At 40.9% G+C, this 12,432-nt stretch overlaps 1 protein-coding gene across 1 annotated transcript; it reads left to right on the top strand.

Annotated features, from left to right (window-relative positions):
- Positions 1 to 1,069: 1,069 nt before the first annotated feature.
- LOC121400675 (inactive dipeptidyl peptidase 10-like) lies at positions 1,070 to 10,122 on the top strand. The gene is made up of 10 exons (XM_041584379.1): positions 1,070 to 1,152; positions 1,893 to 2,011; positions 2,529 to 2,576; positions 2,942 to 3,040; positions 3,417 to 3,483; positions 6,297 to 6,491; positions 6,707 to 6,761; positions 7,797 to 7,896; positions 9,427 to 9,485; positions 9,704 to 10,122. The coding sequence occupies exons 1-10, from the start codon at positions 1,082 to 1,084 to the stop codon at positions 9,812 to 9,814; spliced, it is 924 nt and encodes a 307-aa protein (XP_041440313.1). The 5' UTR covers positions 1,070 to 1,081; the 3' UTR covers positions 9,815 to 10,122.
- Positions 10,123 to 12,432: the final 2,310 nt, after the last annotated feature.

Consider the following 12,432-nt stretch of genomic DNA (forward strand, 5'->3'; position numbering starts at 1 on the left):
AGTTTACGGATCCTCACCTCTGGAAAATGGGATGTGACAAAGGTGGTGGCATATAATCCAGAAAACAAGACTGTGTGAGTTACTAAAAAGGGGAACTGTTCCTGGTGAAAAGTAAAGATATCTGTTCAACAGGGAAGGGGGATCAGTCTCAGTTCTATTAATATAATTAATCTATATATCCATACCAGGCACTATGTAGGTAGGTGTTATTCATGTATGATCATGGTAGGCCTTTAGATGTTTCCATTATTATGCTCTACTGGGGAAATGTAATATTGGTCGCTAATGCAAAAATCGTTTGAGATGCTAATAAATGTTGGCAAAGTGAAACATTTTGCTTTTGCGACCACTTTGCCCCTCACTCGACAGTAGGATAGAGATTGTGAATTTTGCAGTTTGCAATAGTGTGCAGTATTTGTAATAAAACTTCTTAATGAAAAAGTCGTTACATTTGCTCCAAAAGTTTAAAGGAGAAGGAAACCCCTAGGCACAAAAATCACCCCCCTCCCCTGTGTTTCTCCCCCCCCTGGCCTACCTGTCACCCGGGCAAATGCCCCTAACTTGTTACTTACCCCTCTGCGCAGGTCCTGTCCACGGAGTTCACAGGCGCCATCTTCTCCCGAGCGGTCTTCTTCCTGGATTAATCAGCGTTTTTGGCACATGCGCAGGAAGAGCATTTACCGGTACGCATCTACTGCACTTGCGTCGAAAGTCATGAAGATTTCCGATTTCACCTTGTGACTTTCGGCGCATGCGCAGTAGATCCGATGCCGATTAATCCAGGAAGAAGACCGATCGGGAGAAGATGGCGCCTGTGAACTCCGTGGACAGGACCTGCGCAGAGGGGTGAGTAACAAGTTAGGGGCATTTGCCCGGGGGGACAGGTAGGCCAGGGGGGGAGGAGGGAGGGGGGCAACACAGGGGAGGGGGGAGGTATTTTTGCGCCTAGGGTGTCCTTCTCCTTTAAGCCACCTTCAAGCAAGTGTTAATGGTTCACAATGTGCAATTAAGATTCACAATGCTAATGGACAATTTTACATTGCGACATTTCCCCCTATATCTAGAACCCAGAACGCAGTAAATGCACATTTCCTCTCATTTCAGTTACTTTTTGAGTACTGAGGATATTCCCAGGAGAAGAAACCTTTACAGGTAACACAATACTGCCCCCTAATGGGATTGAAGGTTAATGTACAATACAGTACTGGAGGGAATGCTCTGACTTATACAAGTTGAGGTGGGTATGGCAAAGTCAAATCTGTCAGGGTGCTAGAGTGAGTAGGTGACACTCAATGAGTTCTGCAGGGGTCCACAAACATAATTTGAAATTCCATGATCTTTAAGGGGGTCAAGATTGTTAAATTCTGATGCTAGTTGCACTAGTTTCTGTGCTGCCATGTAGTAATTATCTGTATTAATTACTAATCAGCCTTATATTGTGACATTTTTATTCTATGTGTACTGTATATTGTGCGTCGGTCCCTAAGCTCAGTTAGTGACAGCAGTACAGAGCATGTGCAGTGAATCAGCAGAAAAGAAGATGGGGAGCTACTGGGGCATCTTTGGAGACACAGATCTTTACTGCTAAAGGGCTGTGGTTGCCTTGGGCTGAAACAGAAGCCCAAAACATAATGTACAACATTTCAAGCACTTATTTAGTAAAGGTTTAGTTCTCCTTTAATCAGACAATACAGAACAATATTCAAAGGCAGAGGCTGTATTTGTTTGAAAGTCAAAGAAGTGAAACAAGCCACAAATTAAGGCAGAGTGGGTCATGTAGGCACCAAACCCACTAGTTTGACATCTATATAAATGTTATAAACTACTCTTGTTTTGTTTTAAAGTCTTCTCTTCTCTTTCCTAATTTTTTGTTTTCCTTTTCCTGAATGTAGCGTAGAAACATCAGGGACTCTAAATCGGACTTGTGTGAGCTGTGAACTCATTCCTGACTGTCATTTTGTGGATGTAGAATTCAGCCCTGGATCCAGCTACTTCCTCCTCTACTGCAAAGGTAAATACAAATTTAAACTCTAATATTTGTCACTTTGTAGTGTCATTTACAGGTGTCTGAAGTGAGAGACACCCACTGGATGAAATGGTCACACCCCATGCAGTACAGAGATGACATTCAGGCCCAAATTTGTGAAAAGGCTACCATGGCCGGAGCCTAGAGTGGCAGCAATTTGGGGGGCAGCATGCTGCCCAACCACACCCACATTGGTTGAGAAACACTGGGGATTTGCAGGAGATACGATTTCCCGTGCGCAAATCCCCGATGCCGAAAATTTGCATGAATAAAGGGGAGGGGTAGGGGCGGTGAACGGCAGTGGGACTAGGGGCACCCGCTGTGTTAATCCGGCCCTGGGTACATTAAATGTGCAGTCCTCCAGTCACTTTGAATGGAACCTCTAGGTATATTTAACTTGGTCCCAGCTGGAGAGACATAAGTACAAAATTGCCATGTTCAAAAATAAAAGATGGGTAAAAATATGGAATGAGGCCAATGCCTGCATTTTTATCTTTTCCAGGCCCAGGAGTCCCTCTGGTCTCAGTACACCAGACCCAAAATCCTCAAGGTAAGTGTAATCTATACTGTTACTATCATCAATTTGCAAGATTCCGACAACAATTGCAGGCAATTTTATATATAGTTAATAGTGAAGTGCACCCGATCCGCGCCCACCCTCCCTCCGCCCCATTTCCGGCTTCCCTTTATAGACCCGCGCCGCTCCACCAATGACATCACAAAAGGGTCGCGGCGAGTAGGCATACGGCTATAAAGCTGGAAGCCGGCAGTTGAAGGTGGCGGGGAGAGCAGGAGGAAGAGCTTGACCGGACCCGCCTGCCACCCACAAAGGGGAGTGCGGGGTCATATAAAAATACTTTGTTACTTTAACTAAAGAGTAATTTTCATCATCTCTGACTCTTTTCCCTGCCGTAGATTTCATAATCCTGGAGGAAAATAAGATACTGAAGGCTTTCCTTAGCAAAAATTATGTGCCACAAACTATGTATAAAAAGATTCATATTGATGGATACGGTAAGTTTTATATTTGTATAATATATAAAGTATATTAGAGGTGTGCTATTACTGAAGACAGGGTCACTTCTCCCATGAGACCAGATAAGAACCTTGCGTTGGAGGGTAGTGAGCGGCAGGTTAACGGGGGAGATTAAAATTCATCCTGATAACTCTGACTCTGATTTATCTCTTCTAGTGTGCTTTCTGCAATAGAGATGCAGTCCCTCCTCCCCTCAGAGAGCAGATAAAGTGTGGGGACACGATCAGGAAGGCTCAGGGTGTTGCAGAGAACAAAATTTACCCCCTCTAAATATTGGGAACATTTTTTAAATAATTAAAAAAATTGTTTACCCAAACTGATACTGAAAGAACTTTTCCTTTCTTTACTTGCTAGACCTCCCACTGCGCCTGACCCTTCCCTCCAACTATGAGAACTTAGAGCTCCCTTTGGTTCTGTGGCTGTAAGTAGCTCATATGAAATATAGAGTACATATGTGTGCATGTGCCCTTCAACCAAATACATTTTAATTAGACCATTTGTTTAACAGTTGGGTTGGCGCAATATAGAATGATATTATTCAAAATTATTATGTACATATTAGATTATATATATAAAGGGTATCAGCTGACTGGGCAGTTTATGTTCTCCTTTCTGTTCAACACATGATATGTTCACAACAGTGTGACAGTTACATTAAAATATGGTCATGGCATCCATATTGCTATTGCTTTAAGACATCAAGACTTGGTTTGGTTTGTGCCCATTCTGGATTTTGTTCTTTAGCACCTCAATGGGGCAGTTAGTTTTCCTATTGTACACCACATATAATGAAATATTTTGATTTGTAATTTCTATTTATCACCGTTTTTCATGAAATGTACCGTAGGTTTTAAAAATAATTTTTTTGTTCTTTTCATATTATCGAAAAAAGCTCCAAATAACTGAAAAAGGTCATCTCCCAAAGACTCAATTTTAATTTTCTTTTTCTCTGTAATAATAATACAGTACCGTGTACCAACTAAGATATAATTAACCCTAATTAGAGGCATAACCATCTGATTGGGTTTATTTAAAATTTAAATTATTTGAAAGACTTAAGGGGAAAATTACTAAAATTCAGATCTCTATTTTTCATGAATTCTATTGTTTCTGTAAAAAAAAAATTATTTTCCTAAAACTTTAAAAATGTGAGATTTTAAAGTTTAGAGGTTTTCATATTTTGAAATGAAATGAAAGTCTGCCTGCTGTAATTCCTTACCTTGTTACAGATTTAAAAGGTATCAATACTGAGATTAATTGACCCCTTCATTGTTTACACCTCAAATTCAGACTGTAAATGTGTGCATTGTTCACATCTTTAATCCCCCTTGTCTTGTTCACACCTGTAACACCTCTATTGTTCACACCCCTAAAACCCTGTACTGTTCACATGTCAGAACCAGAATGAAACTGCCAATATTGTTCACCTGTTCGCACTTCAGACAAACTGCTGGAGGGACACCAGCATTGTGTCACTGTATGTAGCACAGTATGAATTGTCCATTTTTGAGTCCCTGTTTCCTGCTCTCTTCTGCCTGTCCTATACTCCCTGTGTGTGCCATACTCTGACTGCCCTTTGCTCCCTGTTTGTGCTATACTCTGACTGCCCTTTGCTCCCTGTGTGCCATACTCTGCCTGCCCTATGCTCCCTATGGGGCAAATTCACTAACATTCGTAGTTTCGCCAGACGAAACTTCACCGCGCTTCGCCGCACTTCGCCACACTTCGCCAGGCGTAGTTTCACCAGCGCTTTGCAAATTCACTAAAATCCGAAGTTGCGCACAGGGCTAGCGTAAGGTTGCGAAGTTGCGCTAGCGTTGATTCGCTAAGTAAAGCGAAGTTACGCTAGTAAAGGCTAATTTGCATAGGGCGCCAAATTCAAATTTCAATGGAGGAATACGTATCAGCACTACAAATGCCTAGAAAACCTTCAATTCATCAAATAAAAATTTTCTTTTGCCCTACACATGTGCCCACTGTCTAGGTAAGTTGCCATGAGTCAGGAAATGTAGGGTGGAAGGAGGGGAGCCCCAAAAATTTTTTCGATCTTTTTCAGCCTATCACCCATAATGTAGAAAACACGCCAGCGTTTTTTGGGACTTAGAAAAAATTTTGACTTTTTTTGATACAATCCCTATCTACTCTATTGCGCTTCGCCAGGACTGAGGTGGCGAAGGAAGTCTAGCGTAAAAGGTAGCGTTCAGTACACTGCGCGCGTTAGTGAATTTGCGTAGTTACGTCGCTAGCGAAAATTCGCCAGGCGTAAGGGTGCGAAGTAACACTAGTGAAACTACGCCAGCGTTCGTTAGTGAATTTGCGCAGTAACGAAAATGCCAAACGCTAGCGAATTAACGCTAGCGTTCGGCGCTTCGGCGCTTAGTGAATTTGCCCCTATGTGTGCCATACTATGCCTGCCCTAAGCTCCCTGTGTGTGCCATACTCTGCCTGCCCTTTCTCCCTATGTGTGCCATACTCTGCCTACCCTATGCTCCCTATGTGTGCCATACTCTGCCTACCCTATGCTCCCTGTGTGTGTCATACTCTGCCTGCCCTTTCTCCCTATGTGTGCCATACTCTGCCTGCCCTATTCTCCCTGTGTGTGCCATACTCTGACTGCCCTTTCATACAAGTGTGTGCCATACTCTGTCTGCCCTATGCTCCCTGTGTGTGCCATACTCTGACTGCCCTTTGCTCCAAGTGTGTGCCATACTATGCCTTCCCTATGTTCCCTTGGTGTGCCATACTCCGCTTGCCCTGCTCTGTACCCTGTGGGACTTGAGTCTGGTAGGCTTTGTTCTGGGGGTTTGTTAGCTTTGGAAATTGATGTTGGTGACCCCTAAATTGTTTAATCGTGTGCTGGGAGTGCTGTTTTATCCAAAGGCGTGGCATATGGATTTAAGGGTATGTTTATGGTATATTTAAGGGTATGACTTACATTTTTCACATATGAGTGATAAGTGATATCCCTGCAGTGAGCACCAACCATTTGTTTTTTGTTTTTTTTGGTGTGTTACCACCATTAATGTGCGCATTAAAAGTTCTTAAGATAACATGGGTGTGGTTTACAGTGGGTGTGGTTTAAAATGGGGAGTGGTCAACACTGGCTTCCATTATCGGCCCTCCACCACATAGGCCAGAAAAATTCCAGCCCTTGGTACCACAGTAGTTGGACAGCACTATGCTAGATGATCTGATCAAAATATAGTTTTAGATGTTTTTTTTTCTCCTTTCCAGACCAGAGGTTCCAGGATATCAACAGGTAACAGAAGAATTCTCTCTTGGATGGGAATCTGCACTTGTAAGCTCCTTCCAGATTATTCTAGCGCATGTTGATGGCAAAGGATCAAGGAACCAGGGGCTGCATTTGCTCCATGAAATAGATCACAGACTGGGCTCAATTGAAATTAAAAACTACATTCCTATTGTGCAGTAAGATTACTATGTTCCTAGATTTAGGCAACAAATTAAATCGTATTCAGCATGTAATTATTAACTTCTTCCTCCTCAATTACACATTCCACATTCTCTTCTTTTTGCAGCACAGTGATTTGCTTTCTTTCTCCAGCCTCATTCATCATGGCCATCACCATTAAATCTTCCAATCCTTTGGCTCAATAATGCCATTGATTTACGTTTCTTTATAGGCACCTAAAACAACTTCCATTTGTGGATAAAAACCGCATTGGAGTGTTTGGTAAGGTAGGTGGAGTGAGATTTAGTACAGAGGAATGTTTATATTTTTTCTTCTGTATTTGTGAAATGCAAAACTGTTTATATGTTCAGTAAGCTATATTAATTTTCATTATTCTGACTAGTGGTGGTGTTTTGATACCTGTTTATCTTGTCATCATACATATGTCAAGGAATTATCATCTATAGACGTCTTGAGTCACTGGCAAGGTTATAGTTATACTGTATACAGTATAATTCTATATATACTATAAGGCAGAGGTCCCCAACCTTTTTTAACCGTGAGCCACATGCAAATGTAAAAAGAGTTGGGGAGCAACACAAGCATGTAAAAGTCCCTCGGGTGCCAAATAAGGGCTACGATTGGCTATTTGGTAGCCCCTATGTGGACTGGCAGTCTACAGGAGGTTCTACTTGACACTATACTTCGTTTTTATGCAATTAAAACTTGCCTCCAAGCCAGTAATTCAAAAATAATCACCTGCTTTGAGGACACTGAGAGCAACATCCAAGGGGTTGAAGAGCAACATGTTGCTCACAAGCTATTGGTTGGGGATCACTGCTCTAAGGCATGTGTTTATTCATAGTTCATGGCGCTGCTTGTTTTTTATTTGTTTTAATCAATGAAGCTGTAAACATAGTCTGCCATAAAGAAAAATGAAAGTGTTTAGTAAGGTGTGGGGAACCCAATAAGAAAGCCACAGCAATTCATTTCTGAAACAGGCATCTTGTTCTGTCTCCCTTCAAATAAATGTAATATTAATATTAAGATAGAGGCCCATAGAATCAGAATTTTAAGTATAATTTTAAAAAGGCCATACCGTTTTTTTAATGGACACTACATCAGTTATGGTGCTACCTACTGGCCAATGAAGCAGCTTTAGCTTTTGTTTACTAAACATACATTAAAACACACAATATTAAACTATCAAAGAATAGAAAAATAGAAATGTTACATTTTTCTGAACTCAGCTTCCAAGCATTTGGCTAAGCTTGTGAAATTAGTAATTTTATAGAGCATTCAACAGTGTCATTGATTTTCAGGCATACGGTGGATTTTTGGCCCTGAAACTGCTGTCTCTACCTGAGCAGTTGTTTGCATGTGGTGTGGCTGTCTCTCCTATCACCAGCTTCCACCTGCATTGTGAGTATTCTGTAGAGCGGTCTCATTGCCTTTGTCTGAGTCCAGGGTGGCTGCGTTGCAGCAGTGAAAGGGTACAGGCAGGGGCTTCTCCAATGAGGTGACTTGAGACTGTCGCCTCAGGCGGCAGGGCGCCACTAGGTACCAGGGGCAGCAAAAATGGTACTTTAAGAGCCGAATTTCCGAACCAAAAATTCGGCTCTTCTATCGCAGAGAGCGCCATTAGGCTCTCTGCGCTAGTTCACTGGCCCTCTCTGCTGCCCTGGTGTACCCCCTGGACCCCCTTAGGCGCAAAAAGGTAAGTGCACGGGGGGGGGCGGCCGTAACTGCTGCTGCCTCAGGTGGCGGAGGGGCCAGGATCACCCCTGGGTACAGGGATGGGATCTGTTATCAGGAGACCTGTTATTTCAAAAGCTCTTTACCATAATGCCATCTCCCAATCATGTAAATTATTTCTTTAAAAAAAAAGTAAAGCAATCTTATTGGCTTTATTTAATGCTTACATTCATTTTAAGTAGACTTAATTCATGGAGTTCCAAATTACAGAAAGATCCTTTATCCAGACAACCTCAGGTCCAAGCATTTGGATAACAGGTTCCATACATATAGTGGCAAATGTAGTGTTTCTCCACCAGTATATTTAGCCTCCAATACCCCAACACTTGCACTTGTACAATTAGAACACCTATGGACTAGTGAAAGTGCTGGAATATCAGTGGTTGATCCTTTGCCAGGAATCTCTCATCATTCTAACAGACTTTTAAAACAATGTAGCAGAAGCAGACCTGTAGCAGACATAACTAACAGTTCAGATAGGAACACAATAATGTTTTCAATTTACATTTATGAAAACCCAATGAACATTTTTAAAGGGTTGTTCACCTTCAAACACTTTCTTCAGTTGGTTTTGGACTGTTCACCAGAAATACTTTTCCCAATTACTTTTTATTTTTTATTTGCGACTCTTTATGTATATTGAAGTGTAAAGTTTCATTTTTCACCTTCTAAAGCAGCTTGGGGGGGGGGGTTGCTGATTAACGGCTCTACATTGATACATTTATCCAATACAATATATAAAATATACAATAATTGCTAATATTCCACAGATACTGCTGAGAGATGTATCAACTAATTGTATCAATTAAATGTAGCAAATTGTAACTGTTCAGACTGCGCCTGGATCAATGAGCTGCCAGACTGAAACACTAGAGGCAGAACATTAAACTTTAAACTTCAATTTTGGAAAAATGATAAAAAATAAAAAATGGAAAGTAAGTGAAAAAAGTCTTTATTTTTGGTGAACAATCTGAAAAAAAAAAGTATTTGGAAGGCGAACAACCTCTTTAATAAATGTATATTGTAAAGTTAATTTGAATTAATTTGAGATTTATTTAATTGGGTCAGATAGGATTTGTGTGTTTACATCCCTTTACATATCAGTGGTCTCTGTGTAGTCCTGCACTTAATAGAATTAATGAAATATGTAATGTTTGGTGCCTGAGATACACAAATATCCTGTCTTTTCTGACACAGCTGCAGTGGTTTCAGAGCGGTACCTGGGACTGCCATCCCAAGAAGCTTCTGCCTATACGGTACGTCAGTAGAGAATGAATCCATTCCTAAGGTGCTTTCTATGATACATTTTCTATCAGGGATGTACCAAACCCAGGATCTGGCCCTGTTTTATATTGCACATAGTAATTTAATGGGTACTGCAAGTAAAAATTCTCATGAAGTAACTAACTAAAACTCAAATCTCCCAAAAGGTGTATGACTTTTCCCTGTGGATCTCTTTAACCCTTTTTCTCAGATGGCCTCTGTACTGAATGATGTTCAGAGGCTACAAGAACAGCACTTTCTCCTGGTCCATGGCACAGCAGATGGTGAGATTTCCGTCCATGAACTGCACAGCTGCATGTAGGACAACCTCATCTGAAGGTTATTATAACAACCCAATGCATATGCTTAGGTTCCAAAAGTTGGTCTTCAAGCTTCACTGGCAATGCAGGATTTAAGGATGTACTCTTATTAACACTGCTGTTTGATGTTAAATAGTCCGATTGGCTGATCCAAAGATACAGAGAATCCTTAAAACCTGTTGAGGCTAGAGGTTGATTTGGATTTTGGAATAACATGGAACTGCATAGTGTAAAGTAAAATTAATTTGATTGTTGGCATGATATAACAAGGTTTGTTTTTAATCAGAGAATGTGTTTATCTGTGGTTCTGAAAAACCATTTGGGAATCTTCTTATCGGTATGAGTGAAATGTATGAGGCATCCAGCACGTGCTTGTGATGTGCGGGGCAATTAGTGATTAGATTAGTGCAAAGTTTCAAATTAATATAAGGGCACACATGGTAATATTAAGTGCATTTTTAAAGGGGTAGTTCGACCTTTAAATTAATTTTTACTATGAGGTAGACAATGAATTCTGAGATCATTTGCAATTGGTCTTCATTTGTCACTTTTTATGTTTTTTCAGTTATTTTGCTGTTTGTTCAGCAGCTTTCTGGTTTGGTAGTTCATCAGCTATCTGGCTCCTGGGGTCTTATTTACCCTAGTAACCAGGCAGTGGTTGGAATGAGAGACTAGAAGATGAATAGGAGAGGGCCTGCATAGGAAGACGAGAAACAAAAAGTAAAAATAGCAATAAAATTGTAGCCTCACAGAGCAATAGTTTTTTGGCTGTCAGGGTCAGTGACCCCCATTTAAAAGCTGCAAAGAGGCAGAAGAGGAAGGCAAATAACTAAAAAAAACTGTGAAAATGAGTAATGAAAAGCAATTGCCAAGTTGCTAGAAATAGAGCATTCTATAACATACTAAACGTGAACTACCTACATTGTCCAAAAATGTGATGCAAAAAGTGCTCATTTACCTTACATGGAAATGGTCTGCAAGCCCTTGTGCAAAAATGATGATAGTTGCTTGGAAAAGGAGACTGAAACATTTTTTAAGTAGCCAAAAAAACATATCCCTCAAAGTGTATGAAAGTTGCCCTTAGTAGGTTATCACAACACACAGGGCCATTTATTAGCCTCACACTTGGGAGGTTCAAGCAATATAATGTGTATCTTGTACAGGACTGAATTATACCAAAATAATACACGAAGAACAATCATAACACTAGGGATGCACCGAATCCACTATTTTGGATTCGGCCGAGCCCCCGAATCCCCGCGATTTCCCTCCCCGCCCCTAATTTGCATATGCAAATTAGGATTCAGATTCGGTTCGACCAAATCCGAATCCTGCTGAAAAAAGCCGAATCCTGGCCGAATCCCGAATTCGGTGCATCCCTACATAACACCAATACAGATTATATGAAATCTTAATAAAAACCCAATAAATTAAGTGATAGTACCATTGTGTGTGTGTTCCTACACTGCTTTCACACATAAGCCTTCTCACACCCTTTTATTATTTGCCCAAAAAAAAGCTTAAGGATGGAGGTAAGAGGAACTCATTTCCTGGCCAAAAAGCATTGAAAACCCTTATGCATTTTTGTACCCACTCGCCCCAAGCCGTGGAAGAGAAAGGATCCACTGTGAATGCATGGACACCTCTATAGGGGCAGATTAATGGGTATAAAGAACAACTTTTTAGTATAGAAATGGATTATAGTCACAAATTTCTAGCAAAACAATATTGTTTAGTTTTAAATTGTGGCGATATCTGTGTTTTTCGATAAGAGAGGCAATGCTTTATAGTAAAAGACCTTGGGGAAAATTCACTAAAGGGCAAATTCTCTGCAGCGACCGTTTTGACAGGTGCCAATTAGATACCACTACGCTAATTCACTAAAATGTCAAGTTGTGTCTCGGGAGCCGAACACTGGGAATTTTCACTGGCGTTACTTCAGCAGTGCGAGCATTTCATAGCAAATTTTCACTAGCATTCATTTCTGCCTAGAGAAACTTTGTTAGTACTCTTATGCTTAGGTCAATTTGAATAGGGCGGGTACATAGAAGTCATATGAACGTCTTTATTACAGATGTTGGTGCAAATGCTTGAAGTGGCCACTTTTTATTACAATCTAAGGAACCGTAATAAAGACATAAAAGATCCTCACCCTAAAACAAATGTGGCATCCCCCTCTAATGTCTGGAAAAAGTAAACGTCCCCAGCGTTTTTTAACATTTTTATGAGTTTCCGGCTTACAGGATATGATGTCACTGACGTTGAGGAGGAAGTAGTTTTGTTTTATCAGTTCGCCTGGTCTGAGGTGGCAAAGGAAACTCTACGAAATGTTCTGTAAAAAATTTTTGTGAATTTGCAGGGTAACGACCGTTCGCCAGAGCAAAAAGCCGCTTGACGATAGAGTGTGAACGTACGTTAGCGACCGTCTCTTTCACTAGCAAATTGGCCTGTTAGTGAATTGGCGATGTTCCTTCGGATGGGATTTCTGTCGCTAGCCACTTTGCCCTTTAATGAATCTGCCCCCTTGTATTTTCCGAGCTAAAAGTGGTTTTGGTTTGGTTTCAGGCTTGATTGTACTGTACCAGTGAAATGCATTAAAATGCATCTGGAGCTGTGCTGC

The sequence above is a fragment of the Xenopus laevis genome, chromosome 2S (assembly GCF_017654675.1).
Source record: "Xenopus laevis strain J_2021 chromosome 2S, Xenopus_laevis_v10.1, whole genome shotgun sequence".
In the NCBI taxonomy this organism is placed as follows: Eukaryota; Metazoa; Chordata; class Amphibia; order Anura; family Pipidae; genus Xenopus; species Xenopus laevis.